The 16,579-nt window shown below is 51.0% G+C and overlaps 1 protein-coding gene across 1 annotated transcript in view; it reads left to right on the top strand.

Moving 5' to 3' along the window:
• Positions 1 to 8,528: 8,528 nt before the first annotated feature.
• Positions 8,529 to 16,579, top strand: part of LOC132579558 (rho GTPase-activating protein 20-like) — a 33,745-nt gene continuing 25,694 nt past the window's right edge. The window contains exons 1-3 of the mRNA XM_060250011.1: positions 8,529 to 8,614; positions 14,068 to 14,241; positions 15,754 to 15,903. Of these exons, the coding sequence (XP_060105994.1) occupies positions 8,544 to 8,614; positions 14,068 to 14,241; positions 15,754 to 15,903 (395 nt within the window). The 5' untranslated portion in view covers positions 8,529 to 8,543. The remainder of the gene's footprint in view (positions 8,615 to 14,067; positions 14,242 to 15,753; positions 15,904 to 16,579) is intronic.

The following is a 16,579-nucleotide window of genomic DNA, read 5'->3' as shown; positions in this document are numbered from 1 at the left end:
TCTGTGGAGAACAAATTAGTTAACAGACAGTTCCACTCTGAGATTGAGTATTTTGAGCAGGGGTGAACATACCCTAGTTCTCATACTCCTGCATTCTCCCTTTCACAGAGCCAAATAATATGTGCTCAGATCTCTTTCTTGTCGGTCTGCTTTGTGACCCCCAATATCGGTGCCTACTTGAGTTGTGGACTGCCCAGTCAGGGTCCCAGGTGGTTAAATGAGCTGCATGACCCCTCCCTGCACACCCACCCCCCGCCTCAGGCACATGGCTGGGGGGCTTATAACAATATTAAATGCTCTCGTTTCTGAAGAGCCACCAAAGTGGTATGAAAATCTGACCTTTATCATCTACAAAGAAGATGCTGAGGTGACTGTGCACTAATTCTCCCATGGGGGAGAATGAGGATGATGAATATTTCAGAGTGTGTTCAAATATTGTCTTTGCCTTTTGGTCTCCCAGTTTTGCTGCTTTGAGCCCTTTGAGGTGGGGATGCCAGGAACTGGAGCAGAGGTTGTGCGCAAGCAGAGCAGAACTGCATTCTCTAAAACAGGGGTCCTCAAACTTTTTAAATAGGGGGCCAGTTCACTGTCCCTCAGACTGTTGGAGGGCCGGACTGCCGTTACTGTACAAGGCCGCGGGCCGTCAGTTCTCCGTCTTCTGCATCTCTCTCCCTTCCCCACACCACACACCCCGGCCTGGGAACTCACCTCACCTCGGTATCACCTCACACTCTGTCTCTGCCGCCTCAGCCCAGTGCCGGAAGTGTGCGTTGCTAACGCGAGTTTAGGTCGAACGTCACTTCCGGTCTGATTTTGCCATAACCCGGCGGGCCGTATAAACGTCCTCAGCGGGCCGCATCTGGCCCACGGGCCATAGTTTGAGGACCCCTGCTCTAAAAGCTTGTCAACTCACCAGGATGTGTTAACCAAAAGGCCGGGACTTCTGCAAACTTTGCTTCATGCCTGTTCTGCCCCTGCGATGTCTCAAGGAGAACTTCCTCTCCTCCGCCTAGGGCAGGTGCGTTGGAGCGTGTTTGTGCTCTGTCCAAAGTTAATGTTCTGGATAATGATGCTGGCGCTGATGCCAGGAGCACTGCTAAGAAGTAATCCTGGCCCTTTGAACTGGACACATTGATAGCAAAGGGCCATACATGGGTCTGGAATGAGGCTCTTCGGCTCTTGAGCTTCCCCATGCCAAGAAATACAAGGCCAGAATTGGCAGCTTTCAGATGAGTAATGCGCAGTTGCAGCGGAGAGAGTTGCAAATTTTCAAGCACTTTCAAAGTATGTTTCAGTAAACGCAGATTGGTCACCTCGGCAACAGAATGGAAGAGGAGAGGGCTCGTGGCGTCCCTGGGACAAGCTCCGGGAATCTGCGCGCCTGGTTAATGTGAGCGAGGGGAGCCTCCTCCGGAACAGGCCCTCCCTCTTGTGGGGTGGGAGTCACGCAGACGGGCCCTGAGTGGGTTTGCCTGACCTGGTCCCCTGCCAGAGGCAGGGCACTTTTAAGAGACAAATGCAAATCCTTTCCAGGTGGACAGCAGCTGTTTCTAAGCAATGGCCTGGGCCAGTAATCAGGCAACAGTTTAGGTTTTATTTATTGTAGTGAAGATTTATGGTATTTACAAGGGTAGGTCTTGCGAGTGCCAATAGGGAGTCGGAATGGAGGCTCTGCAGATATAGCCTGACTAGGCCCGGGGGAGCCGCAGCCCAGAGGGAGCCATTGAGGGGGTGGCCATGGGCACCACGGGGCCCGTCAAGTGTCTTCAGAAAGTAGGTGGGACCAGATGGGGCTTTTGCTCAGCAAGGCGCCTGATTGGCTACTGGAGATTTGATTGGCTGTGCAGATTTTTAAAAGTGTTGCTTTGGCAGCAGCTGCCACCACCGCATAAGGATCGTCAGTGACCTGCAGGAGCCACCATTTTGTGGCTGGCAGCATTTGGATGATGGCCACCTTGTGTCTGGTCCCGCCGTGCTGGGTCAGAACTGGAAAGAGGGATCTCGGCTTCCGTCTGGGCACTGGAGTGAAGGTTCGGAACATGAAGCTGACGATGCCTCCAGCACATGGGTTCACCTGCACATTCTATAACGGGCCTGATCTGGGTTTTGCAGCATGTTGGTGCTGCTGCTGTCTCACGCCTTGCCCAGGAGCCTTCCCACGGGGGGTGGGGGGCATCCTAGTGCTTGAGCTTTCTAAAAGATGCTCAGAACAGGAGCGTGAGTCCTAAAATTGGAGGGCAGCTGCACATGGAGGAGCCACACTTAAGCTGTGTGCAGAGACCGGAACTCCTGCAGGGTTCCGGAATTACTGCCAGGGGGTGGGGTGGGGTGGGGTGGGGTGCTGAGGGGCACATTCCTTTCTCAGTATTCTGACCAGTGGGAAAGTTCTCGAAATGTTCTGGCTGTCAGGGGCAGAGGGGGACGTGGTTCAAACACCACCGTGACAACAAGCCAAGCTCTACAGCACCACGGGGTCTCTCTGCGCCTTGCCACCTGCTGCCTTCTGTGGCAGCCCCCCAGGGGCCCTGCTGAGTCCTTGGATGGGAGCCCGTTGAGGAAGCCCAGGGCTGCTGCTACGCAGAGGCAGGCATGGGCAAAGCCCCTCTGAGCCTCTCTGGCCCTGAAAACTCCAGGAGGGGTCACCAGAAGTCAACTTCCCACCCACTGGGGCCCCAGGACTTTTCTTCCTCACTTTAGTCACCTAGCACATGGAGTGACCTTGGCCTGAGATGAAATATACCCTGGTAGAACTTTTGGGTCTTTCGTGTGATTGATCTTGTCACAAAGGATTAGAAAGGCAATTGGTTTGTTTCTAGGGGTGCCATCTGGCCAGGAGAAAAATGTCCTGTCCTTCTAATAGAGCCTTAATGGGATGTTATTCACCTTCCTACCATGAAAAGTGCCAGCTGCCCATTTCCACATGCGAGGAGGAGGAGGAAGAAGACGGCGATGATATTGGATTTATAATCCTGCCCTATACTCTGAATCTCAGAGTGGTCACAATCTCCTGTCTCTTCCTCCCTCACAACAGACACCCTGTGAGGTGGGTGGGGCTGAGAGAGCTCTGACAGAAGCTGTCCTTTCAAGGACAACCTCTGCCAGAGTGATGGCTGATGCAAGGTCATTCCAGCAGGTGCAAGTGGAGGAGTGGGGCATCAAACCGGTTGTCCCAGAGAAGAGTCTGCACATTTCACCACTACACCAAACTGGCTCTCCCATGAAGCCCCTCCTCAGGGGCAGGACATTCCTCTCTCTCTAGGCCTCTTGGAAGCCCTTGGGGTTCACCTGTGGCAGATGCTTCTTTTGTAGCCAGGGTGCACAGCAAAACCAGGGCATTTTTAAAATACACAGCAAAGCTTGCAAGAAACTAGCAGATTCTCCTTTGGAGACTCCGCTCAACAAGGTTGACTCCGCTCATAAACGAGGGCTGGTCAGAAATGCAGCCCATGGCGTTTTCCAAGAGGCACCACACCCAGCTCTTCTGGGAGGAAGAAAACCGAAAAAGCCCAGACTTTTACTGCACACGTTATATGCTGGGAAGCAGCTTCCAGGACCTTGTAAACGGGCTTAACCTTGCTTGAAAGCTGCAAATTTTCCTCAGAGGTTGGCTGGGCCCTTTGCAGGCTCACTGGAAGCAGGAGCCACCCAAAGCCTAGGGGATGTGGGCACGAGGGATCGCCTTCCAGTCTTGTCTTCACTGAAGGGCTGTGCAGATGGCTGTTGAGCCTGTGGCAGCTGTGGAGGTCAAGAAAGCATTTTTGGGCCTCCCTGACTTTTGGCATATTCAAGAGTCAAAGTGCAGTGACTCAATAGTGCAGTCTGCACCCTAGAAAATAGTGCATGCATCACACATGCATTGTGCGATATAGACACACAAGAGGTTGAGTTCAGTGACTGGATGGGACCAGAGAATATAAGAATGTAAGAGAAGCCATGTTGGATCGGGCCAGCGGTCCATCCAGTCCAACACTCTGTGTCACACTGGCCAAAAAACCCAGGTGCCACCAGGAGGTCCACCAGTGGGGCCAGGTGTCAAGTCTGCTTTAACTCTGGTCAAGCCTGCATTCAATCTTTGGTTCAGGAGAGATGTATCCTGGGTAAAGCCACACTGTATGCCAATGCTGCTAGCCTGAACTCTCCTCACCCCCCTCCTCTCCTTTGTTATGTAGTGTTGCTTTGAAATGGGAATATGGGAAAGAGATTATAGTGCCTTCTCAGGCAGAGTGTCGGGGGAGTTTTGGAGGCGGGAAGACGCTCAAGGCCAAGCCAGGCCTGAGAACGAACTAGTAACATCAATGTGTGAATGTGCCCTGCGAGTGCCCCTCCCTCAAGAATCCCTTTGATGTGTACCTTATATGATTGCTTTTACTCTATGATCTTCAGTCCTTCAATCTCTCTGTAGTCGAGAACAATGATATCAATAAACTAGCCACTTTGTACCAGCAAAGCCTCGTTATTGAATCCAGCCGACTTGACACCAGGACACTAGAAGCCCTCACACTGTTGCCACCCCCCCTCCAAGCACCAAGAATGCAGAGCATCACTGCCCCAGACAGATTTCCAACAATATGCTGTGGCTAATATCCACTGGTGGACCTCTGCTCCATCTGTTTATCCAAGGCTGCAGTCCTGATCTTCGGAGTAACTCTGCCCAGGGCTCTTTCTACTGAGAGGAAGCATTAAAATGAAGACACTTTGCTAATGTTCTGTTGCTAATCTCCATAAAAAAGAGTTCAGATTTGCCTGGAGTGATTTTTCTTTGGCAAAGGTTTGCCATCCTTGTTGTTATTCTCAGGCTTGACTTATTTTCCTCTTGCATATCCATTCTGCGTGTTCACATCAGCTAAACACAGGCCTGAGTTTCTGGCAGCTGCCTGTCTTAGCTGGTTGAAAGAGGAGGGGGACAGAGAGAGGTCCAAGAAGCCCCATGCTGGAGATGCCAGTAAACAAGCAACAAGATCACATCTAGTGCTTTCACACACAGTAATCCACTTTCAATCCACTTCCAGTCCACTTTGCAACTGGATTTTACTGTGTGAAATGGCAAAATCCTCTTAGACATGATCACTAAAGTGCATTGAAAGTTGAGTGAAAGTGAGCTGAAAGTTCAGCGTGGTTGAAAGCAAAGTCCACCTCCTCCTCCCCGTGCTCCGGACAGGGGTTGCGTTGTTTCTGTTCTGTACAGCTCCCGTTCCAAGGCGATGCTAAGCCATGGGCAAGAAAACCTGCGCTGCCACACTTCACAAGTGGCCACAAAGAGGCAGCCCAGGAAATCCAGCCTTGAAAGCCAAATCTGGCCATGGGCTCCTCCCCAGAAGTCAGAACCACAGTGCTGGGAGGGGCCACACAGGCCATCTAGTCCAGGCCCCTGCTCAATGCAGGAGCAGTCTAGAGCATCCCTGATGAGTATTTGCCCGGCCTCTGCTTCAAGACTGCCAACGAGGGGGAACTCCCCCCCTCCCTCTGGAGCTGGCTCTACTATTGAACAGCTATCACTGTAAACATTTCCCCCCAATATCCAACTAGTACGTTCCCCCCCTTAATTTAAATCCAAAAGTGGGAGTCCTCCCCTCCGCTGCCCTCTCTGAAGTGAGAGCCCTTCAGAGACTTCAAGAGAGCCATGCTGGCTCCACTCAGCCTCCTCTTGATGGGAAAGTGAAATGTTTTGTATCCTGCTAGCAAACACAGGTGCCCCCCCACCCCACGTGTCTGTAGCATTCAGGGCCGGCCAGCCTCGGGGGGGGGGGGCTGCAGGTCCCTGGAATTAGAAGTGACCTCCAGAAAAAAGAGGGGTCAGTTTCTTCCCAGTCTGTTCTAAGCAAGATGGTATCCTCTCTGTTTCCCTGGGCATGTCAGCAGTAGAATGTCTGTATGGTTGTGGAATGCATCAGACTTTTACGTTGCCCTTCTTTTGCTGGACTTTCAAGGAAATGGGTCCAGGCCAGCCAACAGGGCCGGATTAACAATTTGACCAAGTAGGCACTAGCCTATGGGCCCCCACGCCTTTAGGGGCCCCAGGCTGGCTTTCCCCCCTAGTTGTCCCTCTGCTTGCAGCCCTTGGAGCCTGCCCATGCAGCCAGCAGCTGAGCCACTCTTTGCCTGGTGAGGCTGCTGTTGGCATCATCACCAAGTTTGCCTCTCTGCCTCTCCCCCTCCACACCTTTGTCAAAAGGGTTTTTGAGAAGGTGCCTGCAGGCTGCAGAGAGGGCCACAGGTGGCAGGGCGGGTGCTCTGGCTCTGAGATGATTTGCGAGAGGCGCCCCCCCCCCTGCCTAGGGGCCTCCACAGGGCTTAATCTGGCACTGCCAGAGACCACCTCCACCTCCACCCCGCTGATGTGGGGACAGTTGTGAGTCTCGTTCCAGTCCTCATCAGAGCCGCAGCAAATTGCGTCCTTCGACATGAATGGGCCTTCCTAGGTGGGGTTATGCGGAGCAGGATCAGGCCCTTTATGTTTTGTTTGTATAGAAAGCAGATGCGTGTTTTGACTTGGGAAGAAACCTCGATGGGCTGAGGACAGGAAGGCCCGGACTTCCCGAGAGGGCTTCCTTTGTGAGTGGCTGGAGCAGCAATTCGGTCATTGGCTGTTGGGGGGGGGCAGAATGGGAGGATTTCCCATCAGAAAAGAAAACCGCTTCCCTTTCTTCTCATTTCACATTTCTGGTTCTATATTGGATGGCAGTTTTATAAGAATGTTGTATCTCAGAGAGGAACCTCAGAAAGCCCAATTTCCCTTCTCTGCCTTGGTTCTGTTCTAAAACCTTTGCTGTCAGGTCCTCCTCTGGTCTAAATGTGCTTCCCAAGAAGCCCCCCCCCCCTTTCTGAAGAAGTTTCTCACCATCTTGATGGAGTGATCTGTAAGCTGTGTGTGTGTGTGTGTGTGAGTTGAGGTAGACTTTGCAGGTGAGGCAAAGCGGGGAGAGGAGTGCTCCTTCCTGGATTGGTTGCCCAGCCTGAGCCACTGTCTCTTCCAACTTGTCTTCTGATTCCCCCTTCAGTTGGGAGCAGCTGGTCGCCTGTCCTGCTCCAGGACACTGCCTGCCTGCCTGCTCGAGTCCCAGGGAGGCTGCTTGCTTCCTGCTTCCCCCCAGCTGGAGGGCCATCTCCTGTCCTGATCTCTCTCCTCCAGGCTTCGTCTGCCTGGTTCCCTCTCACTGCTTTTCAGGTTATCTTTGCATCCTTGCTTTGATCTTTCTTTGTGAGGCTGTGCTGCCCGGGGGCACACCTTTGAATGCCCACCAGAAAACAAGTGTGTCAGGGAGAAGGCACGGCTGAGGAAGCAGGGCGTGTCATTAGCTTCTCTTATGAGAGCCAGTTTGGTGTAGTGGTTAAGTGTGCAGACTCTTATCTGGGAGAACCAGGTTTGATTCCCCACTCCTCCACTTGCACCTGCTGGAATGGCCTTGGGTCAGCCATAGATCTAATAGAGAGCCAGTTGGGTGTAGTGGTTAAATGTGCAGACTCTTATCTGGGAGAACCGGGTTTGATTCCCCCCTCCTCCACTTGCACCTGCTGGAATGGCCTTGGGTCAGCCATAGCTCTGGCAGAGGTTGTCCTTGAAAGGGCAGCTGCTGGGAGAGCCCTCAGCCCCACCCACCTCACAGGGTGTCTGTTGTGGGGGAGGAAGGTAAAGGATATTGTGAGCTGCTCTGAAACTCTTCAGAGTGGAGGGTGGGATATAAATCCAATATCTACATCTACCTCACAGGGTGTCTGTTGTGGGGGAGGAAGATAAAGGAGATTGTGAGCTGCTCTGAGACTCTTCGGAGTGGAGGGTGGGATATAAATCCAATATCTTCATCTACCTCACAGGGTGTCTGTTGTGGGGGAGGAAGATAAAGGAGATTGTGAGCTGCTCTGAGACTCTTCGGAGTGGAGGGTGGGATATAAATCCAATATCTTCATCTACCTCACAGGGTGTCTGTTGTGGGGGGAGGAAGGTAAAGGAGATTGTGAGCTGCTCTGAGACTCTTCGGAGTGGAGGGTGGGATATAAATCCAATATCTTCATCTACCTCACAGGGTGTCTGTTGTGGGGGAGGAAGGTAAAGGAGATTGTGAGCCGCTCTGAGACTCTTTGGAGTGGAGGGTGGGATATAAATCCAATATTTTCATCTACCTCACAGGGTGTCTGTTGTGGGGGGAGGAAGGTAAAGGAGATTGTGAGCTGCTCTGAGACTCTTCGGAGTGGAGGGTGGGATATAAATCCAATATCTTCATCTACCTCACAGGGTGTCTGTTGTGGGGGAGGAAGGTAAAGGAGATTGTAAGCCGCTCTGAGACTCTTCGGAGTGGAGGGTGGGATATAAATCCAATGTCTACATCTACCTCACAGGGTGTCTGTTGTGGGGGAGGAAGATAAAGGAGATTGTGAGCCGCTCTGAGACTCTTCGGAGTGGAGGGTGGGATATAAATCCAATATCTTCATCTACCTCACAGGGTGTCTGTTGTGGGGGAGGAAGATAAAGGAGATTGTGAGCCGCTCTGAGACTCTTCGGAGTGGAGGGTGGGATATAAATCCAATATCTTCTTTTCTCACAGAAGATGAAGCCAGTTGTGCAAAGGCGGCGATCCACCTCAGCCATCAGCAAAGCTCTCAGCAAGACGAAATCCAGGTAAGCAGCTAAAATCGGTGTTGATCTTATTTCTTTGTTTATTTAGGATGTTTCTATGCAGCCTCTCCAGAGTCCTGCTTGAGGCAGCTTAACAATGAAAAACCACACTATTAAAACAAGCCATTAACACCCACACCATTGGGTATAAGCAGCATAAAAACTATCCATAAAATAGAAGCTGACAATTCAAAAGCTGGTGAGATAACACCCCTAACTGAGAGCCTGGGTAAAGTAATAGCCAAGAGAGACTCACAGGAGAGGATGCACCAGAGGTGAGGTGCCACCACAAAAAATGCCCTGTCTCTAGTCATCACCAGCGTCTCAGAAAGTGGAAGCTCAAAGAAAAAGGCTTGTGAAGCAGATCTTAACTGGTAGGGTGTGTAAAATGGGAAGAGACAGCTGTTCATGCTTTGTTGCCCAGAATTAGTCCTGAAATTGGGATATGGTCTTCAGGACCATTTTATAAATGTGTGATCTTTAAGCACTTCTGTTCAATGAATATGATGATTATCTAGCAGCCCGAATCACTTGTTAGAGCCTGGGAGAGAAGCCGGAGCGGCCGTTGCTCGTTCTTGGATGGGAGGCCCCCGGGGAAGTCCAGGCTCACCACCTTGGCCTCCTCTCTGGCCTGGGACACGCAGGATTGGGGCCGCCATGAGCTGGTTGCGACTTGATGGCACTTTTTTCTCCTGTGCTTATCCGTGTACAAATGTTCATTTTATTAAAAATGTGCATTTTCACCCTGTTTTATAATTTGCTGATCTAGCTTTTTAATTCCACATTTCTCCAAGCAAAGCTGCCGCCTGAGAGACTGCGGGCGGGGGGGGGGGCATGCCTTGAGGGCAGTTCTTTTCTGCTGAAGCGGGAGAGGCAAGGCTGGAGGGGGTTCTTGCAGCTGCCTTCTTGCCTGCGCCACAGCTTGGGTCAGGCCTCTGCCCCCCCCCCCCCGGTGCCTGCCCAACAGGGTTTAATGTTTGGTGGGGCCCACAGCAGGACTTGTGGGGGGGGGCACTCAGTTTGGTGGCCTTGGGCTCTCAGCACTTTCAGCTGCCTTGAGTTCCACAAGCTAACCCCCCATCGCCTGGGCAGTCATAGCAGCTCTGCTTCCCCCACCCCTTTCTTATGTGCCCCTCTCTCAGAGCGACAGGCCTCTTGACTCCCCCCCCCCCCCGCACTTGCTCTGCACGCTGTGTTAGGGAAGGAGAGAGAAAAAAGTGAAAGGACCAGAGAGGCAGTGAGCAAAGGGGACAGATCGGGGGCCCTCCAGTTGGAAGGGGAGTTGAAAGAGTGGGCCTGGCCCCTCCTGGGCCCCACTGTAGCTACGGGCCTGTTGCCCAAGCCCTAGCCAGCCTCGTTCAGGACTGCCTGGTCCCAAGCGAGCAACCCACAGCCCAAGGCTTGTGAGGGAGACACAGACGAGGAGAGATCTCACTGGGGTTGCCAGCTGCAGGCTGGGAAAGTCCCTGGAGATCTGGGGGCAGAGCTTGGGGAGGGAGAAAACAGCTGCTTTGGAGGGGAGACTGTATGGCATTGTACCATACTGAGGCCCCTCCCTCCCCAACCCCCACCCTCTCGAGACTCCACCCACAAAATTCCCAGGAATTTCCCAACCCAGAGCTGGCAACCTGATGTCCGCATGGGGTTTTCAAGGCAAGAGACATATTTATAGTTGGGGTGTCATTGCTGTGGTGCTACAGAATTACTGTTTGCATATTTTTAAGTCCTCCGGAAGCCCTGGGCCAGCGTGGCTACTTCAAGACCAATTCCCCACCAGTGGTAGCTCCGCCCCTGGGCTTCTGCTTTCCCCAGCTCAAGCGATCAGTTCTCCACCAGCTGCTTTGTGGGCACATTTTGATCCACAGCTCCCTCCAGTTTCTCTCACAGTTTCTTGCTCTTGTTTTTTTGGAGGGAGCTGGGGATCAAAATGCAGCCGCACAGCAACTGGTGGGGAATTGATGGCTTGAGCCGGGGGAAGCAGAAGCTCGAGGATGGAGCAACCGCTAGTGAGGAGTCGGTCCAAGTCTTTAACGAGAGCTCAGATTTTTCTCTCCACCCTGGAATGACAGAAAAGGGAAGACCATTCTCTGTTTCTGTTGGGTTCCAAAAACACCCTCATAAATAATATCTCCTGGCAGTTTATTTAATTGAAATAAATATTTCTTTAATCCTGAGATAAAAACTTAAAATGATTTACACTTAGAGCCAAACAACCTTTAAAAAGAGCATCATTTTTCATTGGATGCCCTGCTGGGTAACTGGGCTGCCTCCCTGGGGAAGGAGCTTGTCCAGGCTCCGGAGCGCTCCAAGGGGAGGGCCACAAACCCTGCAGAGTCCCCCCTCCCTCTCTCTTGGCTTTATTTGGATGCAGGGAGGCCTCTTCCTGACTCCCAGGAGGCACAGGGGCGGGCGGGGTGGGGTGGATGGCCCTTGACATTTGCCACCCCCAGATCACTGGTGGGTTTCTGGATCGTCTTTGTTGCTGTGACTTCGGCTGCAGTAGAAGAAAAAGAATATAATTCCCAGCTAGAATTGCACTCCTGACAGTGTGCATTATTAACGTATGTATGCAAGCTGGGGCCCTGGAAATAATGGGGAGCCAGATAAACCTCCCATCCCAGAGGTGCCCAGGGCCTCCCGCACAAGTATCCCCTGGGGTGATGGGAGAGAGAGAGGGGTGAACTTGTGGGAGAGGGAGAAATGGCTTGCGCAGCAGCTTGCATGGCATCTTTTCTGTCCCTGTGCTGGCAGAATGCTCGCAGGCTCTTCTCCAAACTCTGTGGGTATCTTAGAGCATCACGTTGACACTGTGATGTCACTTCCGGGTTTACACTGGAAGCAATATTGTGCCCCCTCTATTTTCCTCTGCCAAACAGTGACAAGGTCAGCAGAAAGAGGGCTTGAACAGCTGAGCAGGAAACTCCTCATCTAATAGCAGAATATGGGCAGGGGTGGGATTTTATTTTTTTTACCCTTATGCTGTCTGGGCATTTGGGGGGTGCGGTTAGGAGGGGCCTATTACCCTTTCCTAGTCCTTTTTAAATAGCTGTTAGGAGCCTGTGCCCTGTCCCCTGAGAGAAGAAGACCGCAGGTTTATACCCTGCCCTTCTCTCTGAATCAGAGTCTCAGAGCAGTTTACAATCTCCTTTATCTTCTTCCCCCTGTGAGGTGGGTGGGGCTGAGAGAGCTCTCACAGCAGCTGCCCTTTCAAGGACAGCTCTGCAAAAGAGCTATGGCTGACCCAAGGCCATTCCAGCAGCTGCAAGGAGTGGGGAATCAAACCAGGGGGTTCAGTTCTATGACCCCCCAAAGAAGGTGTCCCTATCCTCCATTATTTCCTATGGAAGGAAGGCATTAAGGAACACGGTCCCTTTAAATGTGATTGTCAGAACTCCTTTTGGAGTTCAATCATGCTTGTTACATCTTGGCTTCACCCCCAAAGTCCCCAGATATTTCTTGGCAACCCTAAGGGAGTACGTCCCTCACCCCAAGGCAGGGGCTGAGTCTGACCCAGTGTGAGTCAGATATTAACAGAAAAGTGGGAATCCAATCAGCTCATCTTCATTTCTTTCCAACAAGCTTCTTTCCCTGACTATTTCTGCCTGGTGTGTTTGCAGTGTTCCCTGTGTTAACTCTTCCCTGTTTTCATACCTTGTTCTCTTATTTAATGAACACTTACAGTATTGGTTTAATAAACTAGCCTTTTTTGGTTCACTCTGCCCACTTCCTTCCTCCCTCATATTTGGCCATACAGCGGGGCGGGGTGTGCAGGTGGCCCCAGAGCCAGGGTGGGGGCAGCCAGTTCATGCTGTTGCCAGCTGCAGCATTGGAGGGAGTGCATGGGGCTAGAGGGCTCCACCACACCCCATGACACTTCCACTGAAGTTGGAGCAGTCTGCCTATTGATAGACACAGAAACACCCCACTTTTCAAAACGGCCCGGTAGTGGTGGTGCAACATGGCTTCCAGCAAATCCCCAGAAATAACATGCGGTCATCAGCATGGCATCAAAGCAGCGGTTTAGGATTTAGGCAGAACTGTGTGGTTAGAGCATCACATTGATGTCACACTAGTGACATGTGTCGTGTCATCCCGTCTCCCACTGGTTGCCAGCCGTTGGCCAACGTGGGGGCTCTTCTGGGAGAGTGTTCCTGGTATAAGAGGGCAGAGTTGTTTAAGGAAGCAGGAGACTTTTCTTGGGGGAGGGGGGTGAAAGGGCAGAGAGGGTTGTAGACCCTGGAGAGGGCTGTGTCCAATCTAAAATTGCAGCTGACCTGCCTTCCGCTTTTGGATTTGTCTATGTGTGCACTGCTGTTTCTTTCAAGCAAGCCATAGAGGCCGCCTAGAGAAACAAGATGCAAGAAAAATCCAGGTGGGCAGCCATGTTGGTCCAAAGCAGTAGAACAAAGTAGGAGTCCAGGAGAATCTTTAAGACCAACAAAGTTTTACTCAGAATGTAGGCTTTTGTATGCATGCAGACTTCATCAGACAATGGAATGGGGTACAGTGAACAGAGCTATATATAGCTGGTGGGCAGTGGTTAAGAAGAAGAAGAATTGCAGATTTATACCCCAACCTTCTCTCTGAATCAGAGACTCAGGGCGGCTTACAATCTCCTTTATCTTCCTCCCCCACAACAGACACGCTGTGAGGTGGGTGGGGCTGAGAGGACTCTCACAGAAGCTGCCCTTTCAAGGACAACTCCTGCCAGAGCTATGGCTAACCCAAGGCCATTCCAGCAGCTGCAATTGGAGGAGTGGGAATCAAACCCAGTTCTCCCAGATAAGAGTCCGCACACTCAACCACTACACCAAACTGGTTAAGAATGCAAAGCTGTACAAAGTTAAAATCCAAGGGCAAAATAGTGAAATTAACAAACTTAAAGAACATTTGGATAGCATTTCTGTGGGAAACCAATAAAACAGGAACATGTCAAAATGGAGGAATGAGGGTGAGAGTGTCATAAGGCAATAAATGGAGTCTGTTAATTACTCTGTTGCTTGCAAGTCTGGGTTAAATTATGCAGGGGGTTGGACTAGATGATCCTGGAGGTCCCTTCCAACTCTATGATCCTATTATTTCCAGAGGTGTACCTGTCCACCTAATTTACTTTTTAACATGTAACATACATTATAAACATCATTTGAGTTTGGAAAAAGTGAATCTTCACTGGTTTCTTAAAGAAATGATGATAGACTCACCAGGGGAGACTCAGGACCAAAGCAGATGTATTGTGGGGATTCTGTGCCTACAGTTGTTGAAGTTCAGTTCTCTGGCATCAAGTGTTTAAGAAGGCTAGGATGCAGGACTCCCTCAGCGCAGCTTGGTTGGGCCCCAAATTTAACCCATTTCTGTTTGGGCCTTCTGTACTTTCCTTTGGTAGAGAAATTACATTTAATTGAGGGAATTTCTTGGTGAAATTGTCCTGAGATTAAGTCCACCAATTTCTTTTCCAGCAGGGAAATTATTTTCCCCTTGTCCCATCCTGACAATGGCTTACCAGCTGGGGCCTTTGGGAAACCAAACGCCACATTCCTCTTGGAGGAGCGCGTGCAGCTGACGGTGGGCCTGCAGACCCAAGAGCGCCATTTGTTCCTCTTCAGTGACAGACTGATTGTGGCCAAGTCAAAGTAAGTGTGGCGGTGATCTGTGGGCCTGATTCCTTGGGCCAAAGGCTGGTCCTTCCTCAGGAGGCCAGTGGGTGTGCTGTCGTCTTCTCTTCCTGTGTGGGGCCTTCCTCACCTGTAATCTGAGCCTCGGTTGCTGCGGCTGTTTTTAGTAGCTGTCAAGCCTCCTGAAGGGATTTTGTGCCTTCTTTACCCTCCCTTCCAACCTCTTTTGAATGAATCTGCTTGTTTTTTTGGAACTTCTTGAAATCCAGTGTGATGATGTTGGGGCAGATGTCCATTTATATGAAATATAAGAGCGCAATCCTTTCCTGGTGCTTCAAGTGTGGGCTGCCTTCAGTATCGCTGGCGTGGCTGTGCCTCGTAGGTGATCCATTATTGTTTGTCGAAGAGGACAGCAGTATTTCTGGGGAAATAACACAACTCCAGTGATCCTTGAGACACATAGGCCCTTTTCACACTTACCAGTGGAAACCGGAAGGGAGTCGGTAGTGTGCCGCCTTGCAGTAATCCGAGACAGGGATGGGAGTTTTCAGACACATGTTTTTTTTCCCGGTAGGGTTCCGTGATTGAAGCAAGCCATTTCACACTGTTCCACTCTTATCTCGCTTCCACCAGCGCCAGCCGTTTTCGCCTGCCAGCGCGCGATCTCCGGCTTATTTTGGGGGGGGGAACGTCTGGCAAAGATCGCTATAGCACTATAGCGTCGTATCACAACAGCACCACCATAGAGATGGCTAGGCTCCATTGAGATAAGTTACCAAGTTTCAGCGGCGGCGATCTATGGTGATGCTGTTGTGATATGTCACTATAGCGCTATAGCGATTTTAGCCGACGTTCCAAAAAAAAAAGAAGCCGGAGATCGCGCGCCGGTGGGCGAAAAAGGGCGCGAAAACTGCTCCTTGGTTAGATACTGGACATTTCACACAGCGCCCCATAGCGATTTCAACCCAGAGGGAGGGATTGAAAAGTGGAAGAAGCTGCTCTTTGTTAGTAACAACTCAGGCATGCCTCACTACCGGGACAGCCGCGGGACTGTGTGAAAAGGTGAGAGTATTCCGGTAGCAGCCAGTTACTGAATCGGGTCTGTCTGAAATGCCAACAGAAACCCGTTACTGTTCAGTAACTGACCAGCTGCCATACCGGAATACTTAGGCTGTGTGAAAAAGATCATAAAGACAGGATTTTTTCCCATTTATGCATGCATACTATAAAACATGAGTGTGAATAACACACCTTCATAGAACAAAAGTTGGAGTCCAGCAGCACCTTTAAGACCAATGAAGTTTTACTGAGAATGTAAACTTTTGTGTGCTAAAAGCACACTTCATCAGACAATAGGATGGAATCTGTCTCCGTGGAACACACCTTCTTCATTGGTGCTCATAAGTTAGCAGACGAGGAGTTCTGTGTTTGGGACACTTGGAAAAACCTTTCACATGCATGCAAAGGCACACATTACCCATGATGCATCTTTCTGCTGTGAACACAAACCGTGTCGTGCTTGACCTCCAGGTCTTCCTCCAGCTTGAAAATGAAGAAGCAAGTACGGCTGAGCGAGGTGTGGATAGGCTCCTGTCTCAGTGAAGTGTCGGAGAAAAAGATAAGCCCTGAGAACTCATTTGTTCTGGGCTGGCCAACCAGCAACTTCATTGTCACCTACAGGTAATACTTAATTGTCTTCAGCTCTCCCCCCTCCCCAATATGAAAGCCCGTTCCTGACACACACCCACTTCTCCCCCCCCCCCCACCATGGGACCAAGAAACAGAGCCTCAGGTGGCACCATGCAGACAGGGATTGCCTTCATCTCACCTTTAGGAGACATAATCACCATATTACCCTTTTTGAGTATTTTCAAATGAGAAGCTTTATTTGCTTGTTAAAATATTTCCCCCAAACAGAGCTCACAGTGGGTTCTGCTCAGTGCACCCCCTTTACTTTCTCTTGGATCAGGGATGGCCAAGCTGTGATTCGGGAGCCACATGTGGTTCTTTCACACATATTGTGTGGCTCTTGAAGCCTTCACTGCCCTGTTGGCTGGCTTGGAGAATGCATTTAAAGTTAAAGTTGCTTTATTTCCACCTCTCCCTCCCTCCTCCCCATCTGTTTTCCTCTTTCCTTCCTTCCCTCCCTCCCTCCCTCCCTGCCTTCCTTCCTCTGACATTCTTGTCCTGCGGCTCTCAAAGCCAGTTTGGCGTAGTGGTTAAGTGTGGAGACTCTTATCTGGGAGAACCGGGTTTGATTCCCCACTCCTTCACTTGCACCTGCTGGAATGGCCTCGGGTCAGCCATAGCTCTGGCAGAGGTTGTCCTTGAAAGGGCAGCTGCTGTGAGAGCCCTC

This window comes from Heteronotia binoei, chromosome 11 (genome assembly GCF_032191835.1).
Source record: "Heteronotia binoei isolate CCM8104 ecotype False Entrance Well chromosome 11, APGP_CSIRO_Hbin_v1, whole genome shotgun sequence".
Lineage (NCBI taxonomy): Eukaryota > Metazoa > Chordata > Lepidosauria > Squamata > Gekkonidae > Heteronotia > Heteronotia binoei.
The sequence above is the reverse complement of the archived record's forward strand: the minus strand, read 5'-3'. Positions and strand labels throughout refer to the sequence as shown.